At 34.0% G+C, this 26,236-nt stretch overlaps 1 protein-coding gene across 12 annotated transcripts in view; it reads right to left on the reverse strand.

Annotated features, from left to right (window-relative positions):
- VPS13B (vacuolar protein sorting 13 homolog B) overlaps positions 1-26,236 on the reverse strand; it is a 795,728-nt gene that overhangs the window by 343,723 nt on the left and 425,769 nt on the right. For all 12 annotated transcript variants that reach the window (XM_079901966.1, XM_079901971.1, XM_079901960.1 and 9 more), the window contains one exon: positions 19,146-19,257. In XM_079901966.1, the coding sequence (XP_079758092.1) occupies positions 19,146-19,257 (112 nt within the window). The remainder of the gene's footprint in view (positions 1-19,145; positions 19,258-26,236) is intronic.

Below are 26,236 nucleotides of genomic sequence, written 5' to 3' on the forward strand. Positions count from 1 at the left end.
TACCTGCAGTTTTTAAAATGGTTTTGTTCACTTAACAAATATGTACACTACATTTCATGTTAATAAATAGGCAACCATACCATCCTTTGTGATGGTTACTTACAATTTCACTGCATGGATATATCATTATTCTATTAACCACTCCTTTACAGTTGAGCATTTAGATTGTTATCAAATCTTTGCCATTATACTATATTAATTAGCCCCTGTTGCTCATTTATGTTTAAAACAGCCTAAATCTACAGCCGATTAGCACTCAACTGCTTTTGAATATGTGATCTTAGAAAGGTAAAGAACATGTATAATCATCAACTTTGTTTCATTAAAGGTATGTAATATTACTGATAGCTATTTTGTCAACACTTATTTTTATTGCCTCTAAGACTCACACACCCAGGAAAACTACACTATAAAACTAGATATAATGTTCAACATGGTTAATATAATGAACACTGCTGTATGATACATATGAAAGTTGTTGAGAGAGTAAATCCTGAGAGTTCTCATCACAAGGAAAAAAATTTTTTTTCTTTTATTTTGTATCTATATGAAATGATGTATGGTCACTACATTTATTGTGTAATCACTTCATGATGTGTGTACGTCATATCATTATGCTGTATACCTTAAACTTACATAGTGCTGTATGTCAAATTACGTCTCAATAAAACTGGAAGAAAAAAAGAATTTTTAAAATTAAAAAAAAAGCTAGTTTCCATCTTGAACTTTATATGCTCATAGGAAACTACAGGAAGAAAATGCTCTAACACTGAATCATCTCTTCCATGAAAATCAGTCTCTAGGAGGATTATCCAATTATGAAAGATAAATATTTTAATGAAAATGAGAGGTGGTTATTCAAAAGAAAACAGCATGCTTAATTATAATAATGCTGCTAGGTATAGTTAATGACCCTATACACTAAGGAAGGTCGAACTTTAATGACCTGGACCACACCAAGGTCACAATTGGTAGCAGAACATTGATCAACATATAAAAGCCACCGAACACATGAAAGGAATTACAGTATATCACACATCAAACATTTTGGCCTGGTGCTTCCTTCCTCTAATCCTACTGGCAGGAAATGCTCTACATATCCTTTGAGGTGACCATACACATTTAAAAGTAGTCCCTTGTTAAAAAAGCTCTTGGATACTGCAATTTTCTCTAAAAGAGAAGAGCAACTTCTGCTCAGCACTGTTGCACTACATTTCTACTTGCAGCACAGAAATGGAGCTCCACTGATGAGGTACTGTAACTGCATAATGTAATTTCTTCTTTGAAGGGTTAAAAGCATAGAAAATAAACCTGGAAAAATATGTTTTCACATTTTATATGATATAATATCAGGCAAGTTGACTCATAAATGTTACAGATTTGACTATTTTATTATAGATATATGTAAATAAAGTTAAATATTATATAAGTAAACATGTTTTCACTTATATCACCTTGTAAGTTAGATTTTCACCAGAATATATTTATGACACTAAGAATAAATTTTAAAAGAATATCTTTTTAATATGCCTACACTTAATTGGAAAATGTACAAATGATTCAGTTACTATTCAAAATGAAGACTATGAAGTTGGAAAAAATTAGTGACCAACTCAGACTGAAGGATAACTTTCCCAGGAGGATATCTGTTGTGATATGATCTAGGATAGAAAAAAAGCATTTGATTTTATTGTTTTATTCTACATCATAAATATGTTTACAGCATAACGTAATGCTGTTTACCAGAATGACAGGATATTAGTAATTACTGTGTATTTCATTAATATCCATTCCGTCACCAAACTGAACCAATGACATTGTAATTCTGTAACTATGCATATTATTCTTTTCCCTAGTTTTTGGGTGATTCTTAAAGTTTAGCGGGACTATACCTCAGTTTTATCAGGTGTTATTTAAAATCACCTGGAAATACTGAGGTTGTGCTTCACTGAACATGAGCTTCGTGACTTCTACTCAGAACTTAACTGGAAATGCCAAAGACATGCTGTCCACAGTGTGTTTGATAAGCTGACATGGGACAGGGATTCTTTTCACTGTTGTGTCAGTTTATCAAACCCATACCTGGACGACGGTCAATTCAGTTAGAGAACAATAGAGTCCTGGAATACAAATAATTACTTCCTTTTGAAAAGCAATATACTATATAATGTACAAATGCCACAGACATATGCATATGACAATTTGCATTAAATAACTGTTGTAATAAATAAAATTCATAGCAATTGGTTCAAAAGCTCAATTATAACCAGAGTTATTAAGGTATATCCTTCATCAGAATTTGATGAACAGAGATTTTTTTAGTAAAAAATTTAATATTAATTCATGGCACCTTTATTTTTTCCTTATATTCATTAGTGATTTACATGGAAAATATCATAGTGGATGAGTATACAATTTGATATTAAGGTATGACTAACTGAAGTTAAAAATTGCTTTTTAATTTTGATCAAAATCATTTATATCTTGAATTGTATGATTTGACATTGACTTGACTATGTCAAGTAGACTTATAGATGATAAATTATGTTGAGAAAAAAGTTGTCACAACTTAAAAATTCATTTTAACATTTAGTTATGTCAAAACTAACCTATGGCTATAGAGGTGAGAATAGTGGTTATCTTTGGAGCGCAGGGTACTGGATGGGGTGGGAATGAGGAAAGTTTCTGGAGTGCTGGGTGGATGTAACATGGCTACATATATATATATATATATATATATATAAAAGTTCATCGTGGTTTACACGAATAATTAATGCACTTTCCTGAATGTAAGTTTAACTCAATAAAAAATAGATATGAAAAAAAAGTTCAGACCAGTAAAAAATTAGCTTTGTGCTGATTTATTTTTTTTATCTATTTTTGCAATCACATTGGTGTTTTTCATTACCTTTGTCAATGTAGAATGATTTTCAGGCAAGTTTTTGTTCACAGATCAATGCTAGAAATGATGGGCAAGAAAAGTATTTCACGTTGAGGAAATACCTTTCTTCAGAACAGAGGATGCACAGTTTCCAAACAGCCAATAAGTATTTCTACTATATAAAACAGTTAGAATTGTAGTTTATTTCAGGGCAGTGACCTAGTGGACACATAATAAAGTAATAAGTAAAGATAAGTATATTTATTAATAGCTATTGTTTAACTTGGTACTTTAGAAAATAATAATTTCCTTTATCTCCTATAAAAATTAGAAGGATTTGGGTATAGTAGCATCTCATTAGTGGTTAGCAAGTGCTCTTACACAATGTGTAGAGGTATTAGTATTAGTATGTATTAGTCTCACATATTAGTATTAGTATGTATTAGGCTTACATATTAAATGAATGCATAGATGCTTGCTTCCTACCTTGCTTTCTAATTAGCTTCTATATCTGTGGAGGGGATAAGAGGGCTTGGCTGAAAACAGCCACTAATTAACAAGGGTAAAATGGGTCTTCCTCAAATTGCAGTTACAAAACGAACACTGCAACTCACATTCACAAGTTTCTTAAAACTCAAAGCTGGTCAAAGATTTTTTTATCAATCAATCAATCATCTATCTCTCCTGTTTAATCCTTTTAGAATGTTGAGCATGGTACATCATATGAATAACTATAAGAATAAACAAGCGGCCTACTCTTTATTTACAAGATTCAATCTTTGTTATTAATGAGGAAAAAATGTAATTCTTACTTTACATCAGACACTTAGTAGCACAATGTTTTACTTTTTTTTAAAGAGCTGTCTTGTATGTCAGTGGTTCTGGTGAACAGTCATCATATTCCAGAAACTCTGAAGATGTATCTGGAAGGTACGCAATGCTTTCTCTCAGGTGAATTTAAGCCCAGAAGTGTTTAGGTAATAATTTCACATGATGTTAGTGCCTCATTGAGAACACACAATCAGGAATGCACATAATAAGATATTACATATCCAGCATACTTTATATAACCAGAATGTATTTAAAATAAGTATAAGATAGATTTTCCAAGTTCACGATAAAAAATTGTTATGATGTAAATCCAAACAAATTCTATTATTCTGTAGCTTTTTTCCAACATGAATTTCTAGAGGAAAGCATCAAAAATATCAATAAAAGAGTTAATACATTTAATATAACATTCTAAAATTTATGACAGTAGAACTTATAGTCATTTTCAACACCGTTATTGAGGTAGCTTTTGGCGGCAAATAGAAACACATTCATAGAAACCTACATCCTGCTACAGGAAGCCACAAAAGACGCAGTTACTTTGGTGAAGGCCAAACATAAATCCAAAGCCTTCACACTAGATCAACTGAAGAACACAACAGGGACTAAAAGTCTGCCAACAGTATTTTCAAACAAAGCTTTTAGGCAAGTTACTCTAAATACCTACTATCCCAATCTCTTTGATTTGCTAAAAGGGAGTTATTTGAAACCAACACTATGCATTACAGGATTAGGGACATAACGTCACTAGATATGAAACATGCCTTGCCAAAAACCAACACAATGGTTATTTTGAGAACATTTATATAGAAAGAAAATTAGGAAGAAATTAATGGTTGGGAGGGAGAGGGTGTAGTTTTGTAGATATTTGTAGAATTTAATCTTTACAATGTATCTGGGAACTACAGCTCAGTGTTAAAGCAGTTGATAAGCTAGGTTTTATGAGAAACCGTAGAGACACACAGAGGAGCAATACCATATCTTGAGCTGCACATTCATCAGGAATAAAGAAAGGTCATTATTACTATTTCCAGAAAAGAATAATTTTCCTGTTTTGAAATAAAATAATTTTTCAAAGCATATTGCACAACTGTTAATGAGGTTAAGCTCATCTAAAGGATGTTAATCTCATCTATGAATTTCTGTAGGTCATATGCTTCAATTGTCAATTGTTTGGGCCTACGTAAATTGTTGAAGTACTCATGTAAAACAAAATTTAAAAATTAAGTTAATGTCAACCATGAATTTCCTGGTCACATCAATTTAATGTTAGTTCATATTGGGAATATTAACCCTTTGAGAAGTCAGGACAACCATAAGAAGGTTAAAAATTACAAAAAAGATACTGTTAATGTTTTAATGTATGAAAGAATTGTGTTGCCATCTTGGATTGCATCAAGGTCTATTTATTTAAAACCTTTAACGAGGTACTTGACTCTTGATTTTTAGTAAACTATGATTTAAAAAAATCTTAGCACAGTGATTATACAACAAAGTCAATAAAAAATTAAAAGACATTTTATAGTAGTTAAAAAAAAATTCTGCTTAGTTTAACAAGCTTCCAGTAAACCTTCCACTGAGGAAACGTGCATTTTTTGTGTTGAACATTTATACTTCTGAAATATTACTCATAAAGTTAATTTTTATAATGAAAGTTAAAATTTCTCATCAACTAGATAAGAACAAAGCATGATTTTCCATTCTTCCTGTGTTGGTGGTGTCACATCAGGTTCACAGTGAGAAACTGAGAGGAACCAGTGTTGCAAAAGTTGCCCATAAAAAAGCAATAAAGAGACAGAAAACAAATTGTGTATATACTGCTGGAAGAACTCTACTAATGCAAGTCTTCTAAGAGTAAAAATGCATCAGCTCCCCTAACTTTTATATTTCTTTAAAGGTAAAATTCCATGAATTAAACTCCTACATATAGGGTACACCTGTCAGAAGCCTCATTTATAAAAGATGTCTAAAAAGTTTGCCAAAGTTACCATGGAATTTTCATATAATGCTTGTGGACAATTTTTAAGAGAATGAAATTCTCTGTGGAGAAAAGCTGAAACCCAATACTAGATTCAAATCTATTAAGTACTGAAAGCACTAAAAAGGATTAGCAAATGTCTACAAAAAAGAAATGGCTAAAAATTCAACAACTGACAAAGTTTTTAAAGAGCTATGGGATAAATTAGTCACAGATAAAATCCCATAAGGGACATCAGAAGACCCACAAATATTTAAGGCATGAACCAAAAGCTATAGGCAGAAGTTCACAAACGTCCAATTAAAAGAAGGATATAGTTCCCTCAAGTAAAAGATGAAAGTTTAAAAACTTTGTAATTAAAAATACTACAAAAGCAAAAAGTTCTGTTTTTAACATTTTAAAATTCTTTTAACAAACATAATACTTTGGAAAGAAGTATAAACTAAATTTTATTGTTACAATCACTAGTTTATTTTTTAAATCTTTTAGTATAGGTATTAAAAGACTGAATTTTTAGACTATGTGAAAGAGCAATGATATAGGGAGACAACATGTAATCTTAAATGGCTTCCAAATTCGTGCGTCTAATTCTGTAAGCCCTATTTTCAGATATGTAGCTTAAACACAGTATTTCTCAATTGCATAGGATTAGAGAGAAAAAGCTCAAGTTAGTAGAAACCTTCATAACATACATATTCAACTTGATATAATTTGGGTGTAGAAAAATACATGTGAACAGATAGGACGTAGTTGTTTTTAAAAAATAAAATCAGTTATTTTCTTCAACACAATTTAGAGAAAAATAATGATATGTAAGAATACTCTGGGAAGAAGAGAGAATTATACCAAAGAAAAGAGAATTTTAACTTACCTCTTTTTCTTTCATAACTTTGAGGTAGAACTAGAGTAATAACTAAATTATACTGAGGTAAAAAGAGAAAGATGTCTCTTATGAAATAAAAATCACAAAAGTATACTGAGTTCATTAATCAGCAAACCTATGTTAATATTTATATCTGGTCATGACCCACTTCAGACCTTATAACAGATGTGAGAAAAGGCTTGATGATGATCAAAATCATTAGCTAGGTATGCAAATGGGGAGCTATTTTCTGTAGATCTAATGCAGTATTAAGTACAACCTAATGAAAATTCTTTTAATTTTCAAGTATCCTCAAGGACTGAAGACCTCAAACACTAGGGTTATAAGAGTTTTTACCATAAATTATGGCTATATATCTATAATATTAAGTCCATCTTAGCTTAGAATATTTTTTAGAACCTAAGGAAAATGCATTAAAAATGCACTAAACTTGGTACCTAATAGTTTTTTTTCCAGTTTACTCACTGTTAACAAGAAAGTTGTTAGAAAAAAACTATAGCATCTAAACAGTAATAAAATTTAATGGAGTATGAATGTGAAATTTCAAAAAAATTAAGTTTCAAACTCATACTGGTTAACTAGAGTTAGTTAAATTAAAGCCAGTCTGTCTGAAATTCAGTTACAGGCAGCATGTAGTGGTAAAGAGCATGGGCAATGGGAACTGGTTCTGTTCCTTATTTTATGTGTGACCCATGAAAAATTATTTAATGTCTACAGATTCAGTTTTATGTGTGACTCATGAGAAATTATTTAATGTCTACAGATTCAGTTTTTTGTCTTTAAAATACAGATAAACCTAATACCTGACTCTTAAAGTTATTGCAATTCATAGGTATTGCATTGAAAGCATCAAGCAGAATCCCTGACACACAAAAAAACACACAATAGATGTTAGCTATTACTGCTGCTACCACTATTACTTCTGCTGCTGCTACTATTATATTACAATTATAGAAATGTAGGTCAGACACTAGTATAGAAGGCCAAAGAAACGAGACATTACTTCTAAGTAAACTGATTATGAAATGTTTCAAAAAGAGAGCATGATTTAAGTGACACATTAAAAGACAGATGTGATTCTTAAAAAAAATTTAACTAACAATGCTGAACACCAAAGGAAAAGATTTTTAAAGAATCCATAACTGCACCAATGTAAAGATTTTATAGCAAAAACTCTTTGAAAGGCTAAGCTGGAAGAAAGCTTTATTTCAAGAAAGTTGAAAATTCATACATAAACAAAGGCCATAGAAAAGGACTTACTAAGCATTACGGGGGTAAATAAAATACTTAACTTGAACAAATGTCTTGTGTAAGAAAACAATTAGTGGTAAGATTTGAAATCTAGCTTGAGGTCAGATCATGGAGGAAGATGCACGTTGGGTTATAAGACAGGGATTCTGCCATGTTAAAAATTGAGCACTATGACAGATGTTAAACAGAGCTGCCATCATCAAATATGTGGTATGTTAAAGCCCAAAAAGCCTACAACATTTTAATTCATACAGCAATGTTGAACTGTGAATCACTTGGCCTTTGCAATTCAAATGGTAAGAGACAACACTTGAGCTATAATAATTTCAGTTTCCTATCGTTACCGATCTATTTGTTCCCACCCTAGTAGCTATTTCACTGAAGGAAACTCACATTTTCTCAGGTATAATAATGTTTTGAAGTCTTGGTCACAATATGTTCTACAAAAGTTAAGTTTTCACAAAGCTTTTTAATAATGGAGAATATTCTGTTGGTTAGAGACAAAAAAGTAGTCTTTAAAGAGTCTGCTGATCTATGCCGTCTTAAACAGTTAGTTCCAAAACAGGGAAATATTTCTGAATATGATGACACTGAAGGATGTCCACAACATATCACTGAGTTTAAAACAAATCCAAGTTGCAGAGCAGTATGTCGAGTACAATCCATTTAAGACAGAGACAGTCACACACACAACACACATACACACACACACACACACACAAATGGTCTTAAAGAGTGTCAACCTAACTATAGGTTGGCAATATATGACAATAAAGTAAGGGAGCAATCAGCACTCAGAGTAAGGCTTGGAATTCCATTTTCTATGCACACACATTTTGTATTATTTATTTTTTTTAAATAAACACTATATTATACTTTTATTTAAAAAATTTTAATAATACTGGTTTATTAACAGATTAAAATAAAGGTAAATTTGATATTTAAAAAGTCATTCTACCAACTGACTTGTAAATTATTTTTATTCCTATTTTAACTTTTCATATTTTAATTTGATAACAAGACGACTGAATAATGATAAACTAAACTGTAAACAATATTTTTTTAAACTTGGAATACAAAAAAAATTTTTTAAAGGTACTTAAAATGTACTGAAAAAGTGATATATTTTACTTATATAGCCTCATGAATAATTAATGTTAACATTTCTATTCCCTTGGCTACTTTTAAAAAGAAAAAAATTTGAACAGAATTAAAGAACGCTTTTCTCTATTCCTTCCTGTGAAAACTACAAAACTAGATGGAACTTCTGGAATCATTCTTTCCTTGCATAATAATTTTCAAAAGACGCAGGACAGAATGCTATAAGGACACTTACAATAAAAATGGGACCATGAAAAAAAGTTTAGGGCACAAGTTCATAACTTCTGATTTTGCTTATTTCATCAATTTAGGCATTGTGGGAGGTGTTATAGACAAAGTAAAATTATTAGATTATTAATGTTATCAAACCTAGCAGAGCTTCACAATGTAATTTCACTCACTCAAACGATGTGGTTGAGGTTTTAAGTTCCATGGAGGGAGGTACCATGAGTTCTAGTCAAAAATATCTATTGTTGGCATCAAATACATTGTCGGCACTCAATAAATATCTGTTAAATAACTGAAATAATTAATCAATGTATATTTAATAAATAAATGAATTACAGTAATGAATGAATTAATGCATGCAGACATGTAATGGAATGGCATAAATGGCTCAAAGATACCTACTGTTCTAATGACTGATATAGGACTATTCTATTTCTCATATGGAAAGCTATTTTTGAAAAATTATTTAAAACAAAAACCAAGTCAACTACTTATAGATAGAATTCAGGATCACAGTCAGAGATTTTTAGAAAAGTCTTAGGAAGAGAAATAATATAAATCCAATGTAATTTTTCTTATAGCAGTTATCCTATAAAATGGTTAAGATCCTGACTGAGACCTATTTCCATTTTTTAATAAACAATCGTAAACACTATAATTAATGAGCTGCAGATGATGTACCAGATTTTGTAAAACATAAAGTTTCTAAAAATATATATAATCCATTTATATAAGAGTAAGTAAATTTATTAAATTCTTAATGTTTAAGTTACACATTTAAACATTTTAATTATATTTCTTTATAATCCCTATATTATTGTAATTTCCTTAAATCAGTCTAGCATAGGTAACTTTTTAAAAAGTCTGCCTTGGGGCTTCCCTGGTGGCGCAGTGGTTGAGAATCTGCCTGCCAATGAAGGGGACACGGGTTTAAGCCCTGGTCTGGGAAGATCTCACATGCCGCGGAGCAACTGAGCCTGTGAGCCACAACTACTGAGCCTGGGCGTCTGGAGCCTGTGCTCTGCAACAAGAGAGGCCGGAGCCTGTGCTCTGCAACGAGAGGCCGCGATAGTGAGAGGCCCGCGCACCGCGATTAAGAGTGGCCCCCACTTGCCGCAACTAGAGAATGCCCTTGTGCAGAGACAAAGACCCAACACAGCCAAAAATAAATTAAATAAATAAATAAATTTAAAGAGTTAAAAAAAAAAGTCTGCCTCTATAATCGTTTATCCTTAACTGTTTTTCTGCTTCTCTTTTAGCTTCAGACAAGAACCTGAATCATCTCTCAGGAAAAGAGGTTTTGCAAGATAAAGGAAAAATCTTAATATTAGGGCAGACTGTCTGTGCTTCAGAACTTTGGTATGAGTCAGGGAAATGGTTGAACACATCATAGAATAGGAACATCTCAGACTGAGTTGAAAGTCAACTGGGAGATTGTCTTGTCCAGGAACAAGCAGATGTAAGATAGATTAGTAGGCAAGGAGGAAGCAGGTAAAGAGCATAGATAGTTAAGAAAGGAGCTCATGACTATATACAGCTGGGCATGATCACTGAATAAATACGTTATATATGTTCTGTTGTTTTCTAGTGGATCAGATTTTCTTTAGAAGAAGAATAAAGTATGAATTCATATAAGGTATTAATAATTTAATAGAAGTTTTATTATTTTACATTTCCTGAGTCAAAGATTCTAAAAGTAACAAGTATCAACGAAAGTTTGTAAAAATTATGAAGTTAAAAAAAGACTCCACTGAGTGATTTTGTTACGGAGTGGGTGGGAAAGCATGGGAGTGAAGGATACTCACTTTTTGTGGTAGAGCCTTTCATAATGCTTGAGTTTTTAGCATTAAAATTATTAACATTTATTAAAAATGTATTTTTTAAAAAATCCTCTTTGTTCAAAACTTTTGTAAACCATTGATCTAATTATGCTACACAAGGTGTGGTCCTTGAAGCAGCACATCAGTATGATCCAGTATCAGTGTCATACCCAATCATTCTTGGTAGAAATGTGGAATTTCAGGCCTCATTCCATACCTCCCAAGTCAAAACCTGCATTTTAAAAAGGTCTCCAGGTGATCCATATGCACATTAAATTTAAGAAGCACTAGTCTAATTCAACATAAATCATAATCCTCTCTAAGCCTTCCATGTAGTTGATCAGCCTTTGCTACATCAGCAATGGGTAGCTCAGTACCTCCTGAGACAGTCAACATTTTCAAAAATAAACTCCTGAACGCCACCTGCCCATCCCCCAAACTAAATCCTCCCACAGTCTTTCCTTCCCTCGGTTAATGTCATCCTTCTAGCTGCTTATGCCATACAACTGAATTATCCTTATCTCCTTTGTCTCAAACCCCATGTGCAATCCATCTGCAAATTCTCTTGGCTCTACCTCTAAAACATCTCCAAGATCTGACCACTTCCCACCACTTCCACAGCCACAACCGTGGGCCAAACCACCATCATCTCCTGCCAAGATCATTGCAGTAGTCACAAGCCCTTGCCCTTCCCTGCCTACAGTCTATTCTTCACATATTGGCCTGAATTATGTGTTTAAATATAAATTGAATTATGCCACTTCTCTGCTCAAACCCTCTTAGAGTTTCTCATTTGATGAAGAAATCAACCTCTTAATAATAAAAAAAAAAACTTCATATCACACATTCAGTTGACACAAATAATAGAAATAATCCTTAACCTTTAGAGAGATCAATATCAAACTCCCACTGGCTCTTTTGAACTGTGACTTCCTTTGTTTTTAAATATATATTTCACCCCTTTTCTATCTTTGTCTACCTTTAGTCCCTGCTGGTGAGCCCTTCACTTCCTTCTATAGATAGATATTTAGTAAACAACAGAAGCAGTATTTCAAAACTGGGCATGTGTAAATTATTTTCCCCACAACTACATCTCACTCAAAGTAATAGCCAAAGTCCTCACAATGGCCTATGAGGTTCCTCCATAGTGTCTCTCACCTCACAGCCTACTACTTTCCCTGGGCACACACTGTTTCTCCTGCCATTGGCTTCTTGGGCACACTCTTGCTTCAGGATCCTGTGCTCTCTTGGTGAGATGTCCTCTGATTAGGGCCATGCTGTCCACCTCTAGCTTCCCATTTTCTATCTTCCTCCCTGCTGTATTGCCTCCACAGCATTTCTTATAGTCTAATATACCAGATTATTTATTTATTTACTTTATTTATTTATAAATAACTGTCTCTCTCCTCCATTAAATTTAAGACCAGGGATTTTTCTTTGTCTTGTTCATTGATCTATACTCAATATCTAGAATAGTGCCTGATGCACAGTAGGCTCCCAATAAACATTTGTCAAATAATGACTAATGAACAAATAGTCCCATTTATGATTAGACTTTTATAATCTGAAAGACCTTTATTTCACTGAGCTGCAATTAACGTCATTATAATATCCACAAATTTAATGGTCCTAGGTCTATTCTTAGCTTCAGAAGGAATGACACATGATAAGCCAAGTATCTGAAGAATGGCTGCACATCAACTAGGAGTTTTCTCATCTTCAAATTTAAGATCTTCAGTTATTTTGGTCTTCCTGTTTTCCTTCAAAGGCAATATGTCTTTTTTTTTTTTTTAACTGGCTGCATTTAAGATTTTTCTCAAACTTCAGAAAAGACAAAAGCATCTCATCTCTCCTGAGATCTGTCTTAGGCCTTGAAACCTGTGTTGGGGAATGCAGATGCCGTTGCTCTCTCTCTCTCTCTCTCTCTCTCTCTCTCTCTGCTCAACATCTTGCCTCAGCCCATCAGGGAGCAGTCTCTTTATTGTCTATCTTTGATTTTCAATCATTTGAACATGTACCTAGGTGTAGTTTTCTTTGCACTTATCTTGCTTGGATTGAGGATAGGCTTCTTGAGTCTGCTAGTTAATGACTCTTGATAAATTTAGAAAAGTCTCAAGGTCTATCTCTTTAATTACTCGTTTTATTCCATTCAATCTTTCTTCTACTTCTTGTACTCCCATTACATGTTAGACCATCTAACAGTGCCCCACATGTTTTCCATTTGTTCTCTTTCTTGTTCCTTTTTCCTTTTCTAATATTTTTTTTCCCTCTTTGTGCTTCAGTTTGGATAATTTCTCTGAAGCTATCTCTAAGTTCACTAATCCCATCTTTTGCTTTGCCCATCTGCAGTTATGGCTATCCAATGAGTCCTTAATTTCAGATACTGTATTATTCAGTTTTAGGATCTAATTTAAATAGAGCTAATTTCTATGAAATCCTCCATTTTTTCAACATTTTTCTTTACAGTATTAATAACAATTATTTCAAACTTCTGTCTACTAATTTCAAATCTCAGTCATCTGTGGGTCTTTTCCACTAGCTAAATTTTCTCCTGATAATGGGTCAAATCTTCCTGCTTTTTGGATATCTTTTTTCTTTTTTATCATGTATCAGACACCATGTATAAAAAGGCTACAGAAACAGAAATCAACGTTATTTTCTCCCAGAGAAGGCACATCTATTCTCGCCAGGCAGCACGGATAAGGGGTGGATCATTTCCATCCAGTTGTGAACTGAACTAGGTTGGGGTTGGCTTGCAACTCTAACTAAACCCAATTCACCTTTGGTTTCAAACATCTCAAGGGTGAGACGTCCTGTGTTTGTTGCAGGCCTTTCCCTACAATGTTGCACTGTTCAATAGAAATATAATGCAAACCACAATTGGGAGCCACCTATGTAAATGAAAATTTACTGGCAGTTACACTGATAAAAGGATTAAAAAAAACAGTGGAAAACAGTTGCAATAATATATTTAACTCAATATATCTAAAATATGGTCACTGCAATATATAATCGATATAAAGATTATTAATGAGGTATTTTTCTTCTTAATTCTTCAAAATCTTCAGTATCTTTTATACTTACAGAATATCTCAATTAGGACTGCCACATTTCAAAAGCAGAACAGTCACATGTAGTCAGTGGCTACTGTACTGAACAGTGCACCTCTAGCATGGCTTTGTCTTTTAAGGAATGTGAAACTTTGAGAAACTCAATTTCTTCTTGCCAGCTCCCTTCCACACTTGATACATAGAAAAAAGCACTGCGGAGGACTGACTGTATGTTTGAGGCTCCTCTAGCCTACGTGACTGATAAATGTCCCTTGATTTCTACTTCCCACAACAAAATCTCTCTGCTTACAGCCAGACGAAGCAAAAAGTTCCAGAGAGCTGAAAGAGTACCCAGTGTCAAATGTAAAATAGATAGCTAGTGGGAAGCAGTCACATAGCACAGGGAGATCAGCTCGGTGCTTTGTGACCACCTAGAGGGGTGGGATAGGGAGGGTGGGAGGGAGACGCAAGAGGGAGGAGATATGGGGATACATGTATACATATAGCTGATTCACTTTGTTACACAGCAGAAACTCAACACACTATTGTAAAGCAATTATATTCCAATAAAGATGTAAAAAAAAAAAAAAAAGTACCCACTGTCCACTTACGTAGAAAGGGTATTTCTCTCTCTGAAATTTAATTCCTCTGGACCTTTTTGTGGCATCAATTAATATTTTTTTCTTAAATCAGTTTTGTTGAGATATAACTGACATCCCATAAAGTTTGTCCTTTTGAGGTGTACAATTCAGCATTTTATTTTGTATACTCTCATTTTACTCATTATATATCATTCATTGTACCTCACTACTATCTGATACTAGAACATTTTTATCACCCCCAAAAGAAATTCTATACCCATTAGCAGTCATTCTATTTTCCCCTCCTAGCTAACACTATTCTACTTTCTGTCTGTATGTATTTTTGTCTACTCTGGAAATTTCATATAGATGGAATCACATAATATGTGGCTCTTTGTGTTTGGCTTCTTTCACTTTGCGTTTTTCTAACATCGATCCATATTATAGCATATACTTCATCCCTTTCTATGGCAGAATAATTTTCTATTTTATGGGCATAACACGTTATACTTAACCATTCATCAGTTGATAAACCTTTCTGTAGTTTTGACTTTTTGGATATTATGAATAGTGCTGCCATGAACATTGGTGTGCATGCTTTTGTATGGATATATGTTTCAATTCTCTTGTGTACATACCTAGGAGTTAAATTCCTGCATCATATGGTAACTCTATGTTTAACCTTATGAGAAATTGCCAGTTTTCCACAGTAGATGCACCATTTTACATTCCCACTAGAAATGTAGGAGGGTTCCAATTTCTCCACATCTGTTGCCTTTTATAGTATAACCATGCTAGTGGGTGTCGTTTTGACTTGTATTTCCCTAATGACTAATGGGGTTGAACACCTTTACATGCGCTTATTAGCCATTTTTCTATTTCTTTGCATATATATCCAAATCCTTTGTACATTTTTAACTGGTTGTCCATCAATTATTGAGTTGTAAGAGTTTTTTACCTATTCTGGATATAAATCTCTTATCAGGTAGGTGATTTGTAAATATTTTCTCCCATTCTGTGGATTGTCACTTCCTTGATAGAGTCCTTTGCAGCAAAAAAGTTTATAATATTGATACAGTTCATTTTATCTATTTTTTCTTTTGTCCCCCATGCCTTTGGTGTCATTTATAAGAAACCATTATCTAATCGGAGGTCACAAAGATTTACTCCTATGCTTCCTTCTATAAGTTTCAGAATTTTAGCTCTTAATTGTACGTCTCTGATCCATTTGACTTAATTTTTGTATATAATGTCAGGTAAGGGTCCAATTTCATGTGGATATACTGATTTCTGAGTACCATTTGTTGAAAAACTATTCTTTACCACTGGATTGTCTTGGCTCCTTTATTAAAAACCAATTGATAGTAAATGTGATGGTTTATTTCTGGACTCTCAATTCTATTATTGATCTGTATGTCTACCTTCATATCAGTACTCCACTAGCTTGATTATTGTTGTTTTGTCATAAATTTTGAAATCTGGAAGTGTGAATCCTCCAACTTTGTTCTTTTCCAAGATTGTTTTGGCTATTCTGAGTTCCTTGAAATTCCATATGAATAATTTTCCATATAGAAACTTTGCCAATTTCTATAAAGAAGCTAGCTGGAATTTTGATGTGGATTATGTTGAATCTGCAGATCATTTTGAGGAGTACTGACATCTAACAATACTAAGTCTTCTGATCTATGTAATTGGGATATAATTCCCGTGTATTTAGATCTTCTTTAATTTCTTTCAACAATGTTTTGTAGTTTTTAGAATGTAAGTTGTGTATTTATTTTGGTAAATTTATTTGTAAGTATTTAATTCTTTTTGATGCTATTATAAATGGAATTGCTTTCTTAATTTCACTTTTAAAGAGTTCATTGCTTATTATTATTGTGAACTGATATTTACACAGTCGTTCCTTGGTATCTGTGGGGGAATGGTCCAGGACGCGCCGGGAATACCAAAATCCATAAATACTCAAGTCCCTTAGAGTCAGCCCTCAATATCCATGGTTCTGTATCCACGGATTCAACCAACCATGGGCTGTGTAGTATTTACTATTGAAAAAAACCCACATATAAGTGGACCCATGCAGTTCAAACCTGTGTTGCTCAAGGGTTAACTATATATTGATTTTTTATCCTGCAACCTTGCTGAACTAGTTTATTGACCCAAAAGTTTTCCAGAGGATACCTTAGGATTTTCTATATACAAGGTCATGTCATCTGCAAAAAGACACAGTTTTATTTCTTCCTTACCATCTGGGTACCTTTTATTTCATTTTCTTGCCCAACTGCCCTGGTTAGAACCTCTAATACAATGCTATATAGAAGTGGTGAGAGCAGATATCTTGTCTTGCTCCTGATCTTAAGGGGAAAGCACCCAGTCTCTGACTATGAACTATATTAGCTGTGGGTTTTTTATAGATGCCATTTATCACACTGAGGAAGTTAGAAAAAACAAGACCGAAAGAAGAAACACAAAAGGCAGATTAAAAGAAAGAGGAAGTAAAAACATATGGAAAGGGAGCAGGAGAATGACATTACTAAATCACATAATCAGGGGGAGGGACTAAACGATAGAAATATGAATTTAAAAATAACTGAAGAGAATTCTAAAGAAATAGATTCTGAAATGCTCTGCCATTAGATAAGTATATGCTTTTGGAAAAACACATAAAAATTCTGTGTGCCTCGGTTTTGTCAATTAGAAAAAGAAAGTAAGGGCATGTATTCTGTAAACATAAAATAGCTATTATGTACTTTTTGTGTACATATTTATATGTATTTTGTGTGAGGCAGGATGTGAGGCACTGAAGATCTAAAGAGATAATGTACATTTTTAGACTTTATTTTTTGGCATTATATTTCTATATTCTATAAAATAAGTCAAACTATTAAAATAGTGAAATGGATTGAAATGAGATACAGGCAAAGAAGGTAAAAAGTAAAGAAAGAAAAAATATGAAAAGGGAAAAGGTAAAGAATGAAGAAAGATACAGAAAGGGAAGGAAAAATAAGGAAGGTCTGTAAAAATATACAGAAGTGAATAAGAAGAGAGACTGAGGGAAAAAAAGTTCAAGAAGGACAAAGGGGAGGAAGCAATGAAGGGGGCACAGGAGAGCCACATCTCCACAAATGACTGCTGAAGAGCCAGAAAGGGGAAAGGGTAGAGGAAGAGAGGAAGTATCTTAGTGGTTCACTTTATTGATGGTAATAGGGTCTTTTAATATGAAACATATTTCTTTCACCAAAAGGAAAGTAGGAAACTCTTTGAGGACTACTTAGCTCTGAAGTGGAAAAGAAAAGATAAATATACCTAAAAGAATTTCCAAATGTTAGAAAATTAAATTGTTTTCACCCAGAAAGGATTCTGCTGTAATCCTTTCTCTAGATACTGAGGAAGTCAAAATATGAGTTGTGATCTTGGCTCTGTCATTACTTGACTAGAGACAATTATTCTTCTGACTCCTCAGTTTCCCAATCTATAAAATAAGGAAGTTGGATTAGATGATTCCTAAGGCCTACTTCAGTTTTGACATCCTTAAATTTTACGTAAGTTAGCAAAATAAAAACTTATTTAAGGGATGAATACTATAAGCTACCAGAAAAAGTAATACAAGAAAGCAAGCAAGATATACAATTCAATGGCAAAAAATGTCAACACAAATAACAGAAAAAATTGAGAAAACAAAATACCTAGGTCCACTTAAAGTAAAAATAGCTGTAACCCTCTAGGTGGTAAATGTATTACAAAAATCAGAATCTTTCTGAGCAGTAACATTTATTGGAGAACAGGAGAAATTTATTTCTGATAAGAGTGAGAGACTACAACATCTGAAAAACAGACCAGCAGGAAAAATAAGACACTTGTTCATCTGTATTTCTGTGACTTTTCTCACTTGGCATTATTTGCAACTGTACTTTTATGTCTGGCAGCAGTGCCAACTTCAGTACGAATGATATATTATTTTTATCATGTTGATTACATGTGTTCACCAGTTTAGTTGTCCATATATGCTTGGTGTGGTTTGCAAATAGTCAATGACAAAATCCAGAGCATGGCATTTTCACAGAAAGTGTTTACTGTGAAATTTCTCCTTAGAAGTTTGCTTTTCTTTACAGCTTTGATCCATATGACACGCACAGTCCTACATTTCAAATAATGGCTTATAGTTAAGAAAATGCTTCATTTTGATACAATATGACTATATTAGGATATGGTAGTTCTAGAGAGGACCTAATTTTCTCATGTAATTAGAAATTTGGTCAAATTTAAAGTCTGCTAAAATTTTCCAAACTGCGCTTCTTCAGTTTTATGGTGACTTGGTACTTACATTCTGTTATTCATCAACACTTCACAGAAATACTTGATTTGTCTGAATGAATTTAAAAACCCACAACTGAAGAAAATCAGAAAAACCTGGTTTTAAATATCAAAAGATCCCGAATGAAAAGTATTTCTACAGGCCACACTGAGCAAGTTTTATTGATCAGTGTACTTCTTTGCAGTATGAAATTGTTGCAAGATTGAACATAAGAAAATAAACTTACTGGTAAATATCTTTCCTGAGGACAGATCTGCCAAGGGGATTGTCAGCCTGGGGAGCCATAGCAACAGAGCCAATCTTCAGAACCATGGTGTCTTCTTTTGCTGCCTGATTAGCTGTAAAAGAAATAGATCAATTATGTATACAGTAGATCTGTATGCAACTTCATCTTTAAGGAAAATTTTTTGAATAATGGGATAGAGACAAATTAAGATAAGACCATAAATGAGAACAAGGAAAAATTTGTTTAAAATAGAAATATTTAATGCTTTTCTTAACTATTTCCTTTACATCCCAATAAGTAGTTCTCTGGATAGACAATTAAAATGGCAATGAAAAAAAACTCCACTCAACATGTGATATTAATTAAACGTAAGTAATATTGAAGCAGTATGTTTATCTAATTTCATGATCTGATAATACTACATCTTTCTCCCAAGTGATTTTCAGCCCTAGGGTTTCAACACTGCATTGTTGTTTACAAATATATTGAAGGATATCAGAAAGGCAGTAACAAATTCTCAAAGTTACTTGAATTTACACAATTAGTAATAATTAAATACAACGCACGCACACACACACACACACACACACACACACATACATACAAACACACAATAGCACGTTAGGCTGTAACATGTCAGCTTAATGCCTGCAATGGTGAAGAAAATAATGGCTGCAATGATAAAGAAAGAAAAAACCCAGTAATTGATTAACACGTAAGGACACTTCAACTTTCTATTCTAGGCACTTTTTAATTTTAATAATTTCTATAGTGGAATTACTTGAGAAATAGTAATTTCACACTTGTGTAAAAGTTCTGCTTCCTAATGGAATCTAAAGCTAAGTATTCTCAGAAAACAATAAAAGGTAAAAAGGTATATTAATTCTGATTCTTTTCTCTATACTGAAAAAAAAATTTTATCACATGTTCTCATGATAAAAAGCCCAACAATTTTTCTATAAGTCACTGGCTAATTTAATGTCTTTTTCTAAAAATTATTTGGAATGAAAAGGTGTTCTTGATGGCCCCATTAATTTACATTAAATTTTACTCCCTCTTCCCCCACAGATGAGTCTACTGTAGTAGCTGTTTAAAATTGTTAACAATATACAACTTTTTGGGTTGTGAAGAAAACATATACTAAAATTCATAATTTCTCTCAAAGAACAACCATCTGCCACAAACGGAACAGAAAAGGACTGGCTGCAAGACCTCAGGAATATCCTGAACAGAACATGCCTACAAAGGCATACAATCCATATTTCCCAAACTGTGGTGGCCAAAGAATGCAAAAGCTAAGAGATTATTTCCAGCTGCTTCAGCAGAACACTCAGTATGGTCTGACTTAGATTAGTCTAAAAGAGAAAGTCAGAATTAAGAAAATCAAGAAAAGTAAGAAGAAAGATATTCAGTGAGGAAAAGAAAGAACCAAAATAAGATGTACATAAAGGGAGAGGCAAAATGGCAGGGGAAGGGGAAGGACAGCAAAAGGGGAAGAAAGAGACAAGCTATCATAATAAATATTAGCATGTGGATGCTACAATAAAGATGGTATTTTTAAATGTCCATAGCAAAAAAGATCAAATAGAAAACTACTTCTCATGCAGTTGTACTATTTTCAAATGACTAGAGGTCTGGCTTGATTATAGGTCCTTATACTATGAACACTGTTTACATTTCATAGATCTTGCATTTTAATGCCACGCTTATCAAATAGTTCCATGTGGGTAAAAACCTCTGATTAAGCAGAAGGCCTCAATTAAATCAATAAATAGTAAGCCTGGAGAATAGAGCATACCACAAAAGTGCAATTAGTGTACTTGCTAACTGTTCTTCTAGGCTACGGATACTACCGACCATATGAAAGTCTGAAATGTAATAGAAACACTGCAGCAAATGAGGTACATATGGAAGAAAAATGACGTACTTGGTGTTACATACAAAGCCAGATCCAAGAACAGAATTCTGTTTCTGTTAGAGCCAAAACTATTCTCACTATATTAAACTGACTATGAAGTTATAATAATAATGATAAAAAGCACTTAATGCAGATCATCCACAAACTAAATTAAAACAATCAATTTTATTACAGAAAGTATTCAGCTTATCAAAATGTACCTTTGAGATATACAAAAAAATAATAATAATAGATATTTATGCAAGAAAGTGCCTTGAGTCATTTCTTTAGTTACTTTATAGTTGGCAAAAAAACAAGCTTCCCTTTTTTTTTTTAATTTTGGTATTCTTGTTTTTTCTTTAATAAAAACGTAAAAACATTTGAAGTTTGCAAATTTCATACCAATACAAGCAAACAGTACCATTAACAGAAACAGCTGAAGATTAGGGGAAAGATGATGATTCCATATAGGTTAATACACATTTTGTATAAACAGCTGAACTGTGGTGGGAGTGGTGGTAGCTGTAGGCAGTGGTTGAAGGTGTACGCGGGCAAGACTTCTGGGTCCTTGCTCTGGCAAGGATCAGACAAGAGATGTGGTCCACCTGGTCAGAGCTCGCAGCTAAGACTGCAGTCAAAGGCAAGACTCCTGAGCCAACATCATGCACCACAGATCTTCTCTCTTTCTGTCCATCCAGAACTGGAGGGTATAACTCTCCCTGACAAAGCCTATTCATGCTATCTATGAGAGGCCCTAATAATTAACTCTGGGCCTTCCAACCTAATATGAATGTTGGTAGGTAATGCAACATCTTACTGGTGAATTACTCTTCATGAATTTATCTATCCCCACCTTGAACTTAACTATATATATATATTTTTTTAAAGAACTTTATTGGAATATAATTGCTTCACAGTACCGTGTTAGTTTCTGTTGCACAACAAAGCGAATCAGCCATATGCATACACATGTCCCCATATCCCCTCCCTCTTGAGCCTTCCCCCATCCTCCCTATCCCACCCCTCTAGGTCATCGCAAAGCTCCGAGCTGATCTCCCTGTGCTCTGCTGCTGCTTCCCACCAGCCAAAAATTTTACATTCAGTAGTGTATATATGCTGAAGCTACTCTCACTTCGCCCCAGCTTCACCCTCCCACCCCGTCATCAAGCCCATTCTCTATAGGTCTACCTCTTTATTCCTATTCTGCAACTAGGTTCATCACTACCACTTTTTTTAGATTATAAATATATATATGTGTGTATATATATATATATATATATATATATATATATATATATATATGTGGTAGCATACAGTAGTTGTTTTTCTCTTTCTGACTTCACTCTGTATGACAGACTCTAGGTCTATCCACCTCACTACAAATAACTCAATTTCGTTTCTTTTTATGGCTAATATTCCATTGTATATATGTGCCACATCTTCTTTATCCATTCATCTGTCGATGGACATTTAGGTTGCTTCCATGTCCTAGCTATTGTAAATAGTGCTGCAATGAACACTGTGGTACATGACTCTTTCTGAATTATGGTTTGCTCAGGGTATATGCCCAGTAGTGGGATTGCTGGGTCATATGGTAATTCTATTTTTAGTTTTTTAAGGAACATCCATACTGTTTTCCATAGTGGTTGTATCAATTTACATTCCCACCAACAGTGAAACAGGGTTCCCTTTTCTCCAAACCCTCTCCGGCATTTGTTGTTTGTTGATTTTTTGATGATGGCCATTCTGACCAGTGTGACCAACTACGCACTATAGTTTTGATTTGTGTTTCTCTAATGATTAGTGATATTGAGCATCCTTTCATGTGTTTGTTGGCAATCTGTATATCTTCTTTGGAAAAATGTCTATTTAGAGCTTCTGCCCATTTTTGGATTGGGTTGTTTGTTTTATTGATATTGAGCAGGCTGAGCTTCTTGTATATTTTGGAGATTAATCCTTTGTCAGTTGCTTCCTTTGCAAACATTTTCTCCCATTCTGAAGGTGGTCTTTTGGACTTGTTTATGGTCCTTTGCTGTGCAAAAGCTTTTCAGTTTCATTAGGTGCCATTTGTTTATTTTAATTTCCATTTCTCTAGGAGGTGGGTCAAAAAAGGATCTTGCTGTGATTTATGTCATACAGTGGTCTGCCTATGTTTTCCTCTAGAGTTTTATAGTGTCTGGTCTTACATTTAGGTCTTTAATGCATTTTGAGTTTATTTTTGTGTTTGGTGTTATGGACTGTTCTAATTTCATCTTTTACATGTAGCTGTCCAGTTTTCCCAGCACCACTTATCGAAGAGGCGGTCTTTTCTCCATTGTATGTTCTTACCTCCTTTGTCGTAAATTAGGTGCCCATAAGTGCATGGGCTTATCTCTGGGCATTCTATCCTGTACCATTGATCTATATTTCTGTTTTTGTACCAGTACCATACTGTCTTGATTACTGTAGCTTTGTGGTATACTTTGAAGTCGGGGAGCATGATTCCTCCAACTCCATTTTTCTTTCTCAAGATTGCTTTGGCGGACTTGAGGACATGGGGAGGGGGAAAGGTAAGCTGAGACAAAGAAAGAAAGTGGCATGGACATATATACACTACCAAATGTAAAACTGATAACTAGTAGGAAGCACCTGCATAGCACAGGAAGATCAGCTTGGTGCTTTGTGACCACCTAGAGGGGTGGGATACGGAGGATGGGAGGGAGGGAGACGCAAGAGGGAAGAGATATGGGGATATATGTATATGTATAGCTGATTCACTTTGTTATAAAGCAGAAACTAACACACCATTGTAAGGCAATTATACTCCAATAAAGATGTTAAAAAAAAAAAAGATTGCTTTGGCTATTTGGGGTCTCTTCTGTTTCCCTACGAATTGTAAGATTTTTCGTTCTAATTCGGTGAAGAATTAGAATTAGCCACTGGTGGTTTGATAGGGATTGCACTGAATTTGTAGATTGCTTTGAGGAGTAGAGTCAGTTTCACAATGTTGATTCTTCCAATCCAAGAACATGGTATATTTCTCTGTTTATGTCATCATTAATTTCTTTCATCAGTTTTTTACAGTTTTCTGAGTAAAAGTCTTTCACCTCCTTAGGCAGGTTTATTCCTAGGTATTTTATTCTTTTTGTTGCAATGGTAAATGGGAGTGTTTCCTTAACTTCTCTTTCTGATTTTTTGTTGTTGGTGTATAGGAATGCCAGAGATTTCTGTGCATTAATTTTGTATCTGGCAACCTTACCACATGCATTGATTAGTTCTAGGAGTTTTCTGGTGGCATCTTTAGGATTTTCTACGTATAGTATCATGTCATTGGCAAAGAGAGACAGTTTTACTTCTTCTTTTCCAATTTGGATTCCTTTTACGTCTTTTTCTTCTCTGATTGTCGTGGCTAGGACTTCCAAAACTACGTTGAATAATAGTGGTGAGAGTGGACATCCTTGTCTTCTTCCTGATCTTAGTGGAAATGCTTTCAGTTTTTCACCATTGAGTATGATGCTTGCTGTGGGTTTGTCACATATGGCCTTTATTATGTTGAGGTAGGTAGCCTCTATACCCATTTTCTGGAGAGTTTTTATCATAAATGGGTGTTGAATTTTGTCAAAAGCTTTTTCTGCATCTATTGACATGATCATATGCTTTTTATTCCTTAATCTGTTAATATAGTGTATCACATTGAGTGATTTGCATATATTGAAGAATCCTTGCTTCCCTGGGATAAATCCCACTTGATCATGCTGTATGATCCGTTTTTTGTGTGTGTGTGTGTGGTACGCGGGCCTCTCACTGTTGTGGCCTCTCCCGTTGCGGAGCACAGGCTCCGGACGCGCAGGCTCAGCGGCCATGGCTCACGGGCCCAGCCACTCCGCGGCATGTGGGATCTTCCCAGACCGGGGCACGAACCTGCATCCCCTGCATCGGCAGGTGGACTCTCAACCACTGCGCCACCAGGGAAACCCTGTATGATCCTTTTAATGTGCTGTTGGATTGTTTGCTAGCATTTTGTTGAGGATTTTTGCATCTATGTTCATCAGTGATATTGGTCTACAATTTCCTTTTTTGTGTGATATCTTTTTCTAGTTTTGGTATCAGGGTAACGGTGGCTTCGTAGAATGAATTTGGGAGTGTTTCTCCCTCTGCAACTTTTTGGAAGAGTTTGAGAAGGATCGGTATTAGCTCTTCTCTAAATGTTTGATAGAATTCGCCTGTGAAGCCATCCGGTCCTGGACTTTTGTTTGTTAGAAGGTTTTTAATTACCGTTTCAATGTCATTACTTGTGATTCGTCTGTTTATATTTTCTAATTCTTCCTGGTTCAGTCTTTGAAAATTGTACCTTTCCAAGAATTTGTCCATTTCTTTGTGGTTGTCCATTTAATTGGCATATACTTGTTTGCAGTAGTCTCTTATAATCCTTTGTATTACTGCAGTGTCAGTTGTGATTTTTCCTTTTTCATTTCTAATTTTATTGATTTGTGTCCTCTTCCTTTTTTTCTTGATGAGTCTGCCTAATGGTTTATCAATTATGTTTATCTTCTCAAAGAACCAGCTTTTAGTTTTATTGATCTTTGCTACTGTTTTCTTCATTTCCATTTCATTTATTTCTGTTCTGATCTTTATGATTTCTTTCCTTCTACTGACTTTGGGTTTTCTTTGTTCTTCTTTCTCTAGTTGTTATAAGTGTAGTGTAGATTGTTTATTTGAGATTTTTCTTGTTTCTTGGGGTGAGACTGAATTACTATAAACTTCCCTCTTAGAACTGCTTTTGCTGCGTCCCATAGGTTTTGGGTCTTCATGTTTTTATTGTCATTTGTTTCTACGTATTTTTAAATTTCTTCTTTGATTTCTTCAGTGATCTCTTGGTTATTTAGTAGTGCACTGTTTAGCTTCCAGGTATTTGTGTCTTTTACAGTGTTTTTCCTGTAACTGATTTCAAATCTCACAGCTTTGTGGTCAGAAAAGATGTTTGATATGATTTCAATTATCTTAAATATTCTGAGGCTTGATTTGTGACCCAAGATGTGATCTATCCAGGAGAATGTTCCATGTGCACTTGAGAAGAAAGTGTATTCTGTCACTTTTGGGTGGAATGTTCTATAAATATCAATTCGATCTATCTGGTCTATTGTGTCATTTAAAGCTGTGTTTCCTTATTTATTTTCTGTTAGGATGATCTGTCCATTGGAATAAGTGGGGTGTA

Source organism: Stenella coeruleoalba, assembly GCF_951394435.1.
Source record: "Stenella coeruleoalba genome assembly, chromosome: 17".
Lineage (NCBI taxonomy): Eukaryota > Metazoa > Chordata > Mammalia > Artiodactyla > Delphinidae > Stenella > Stenella coeruleoalba.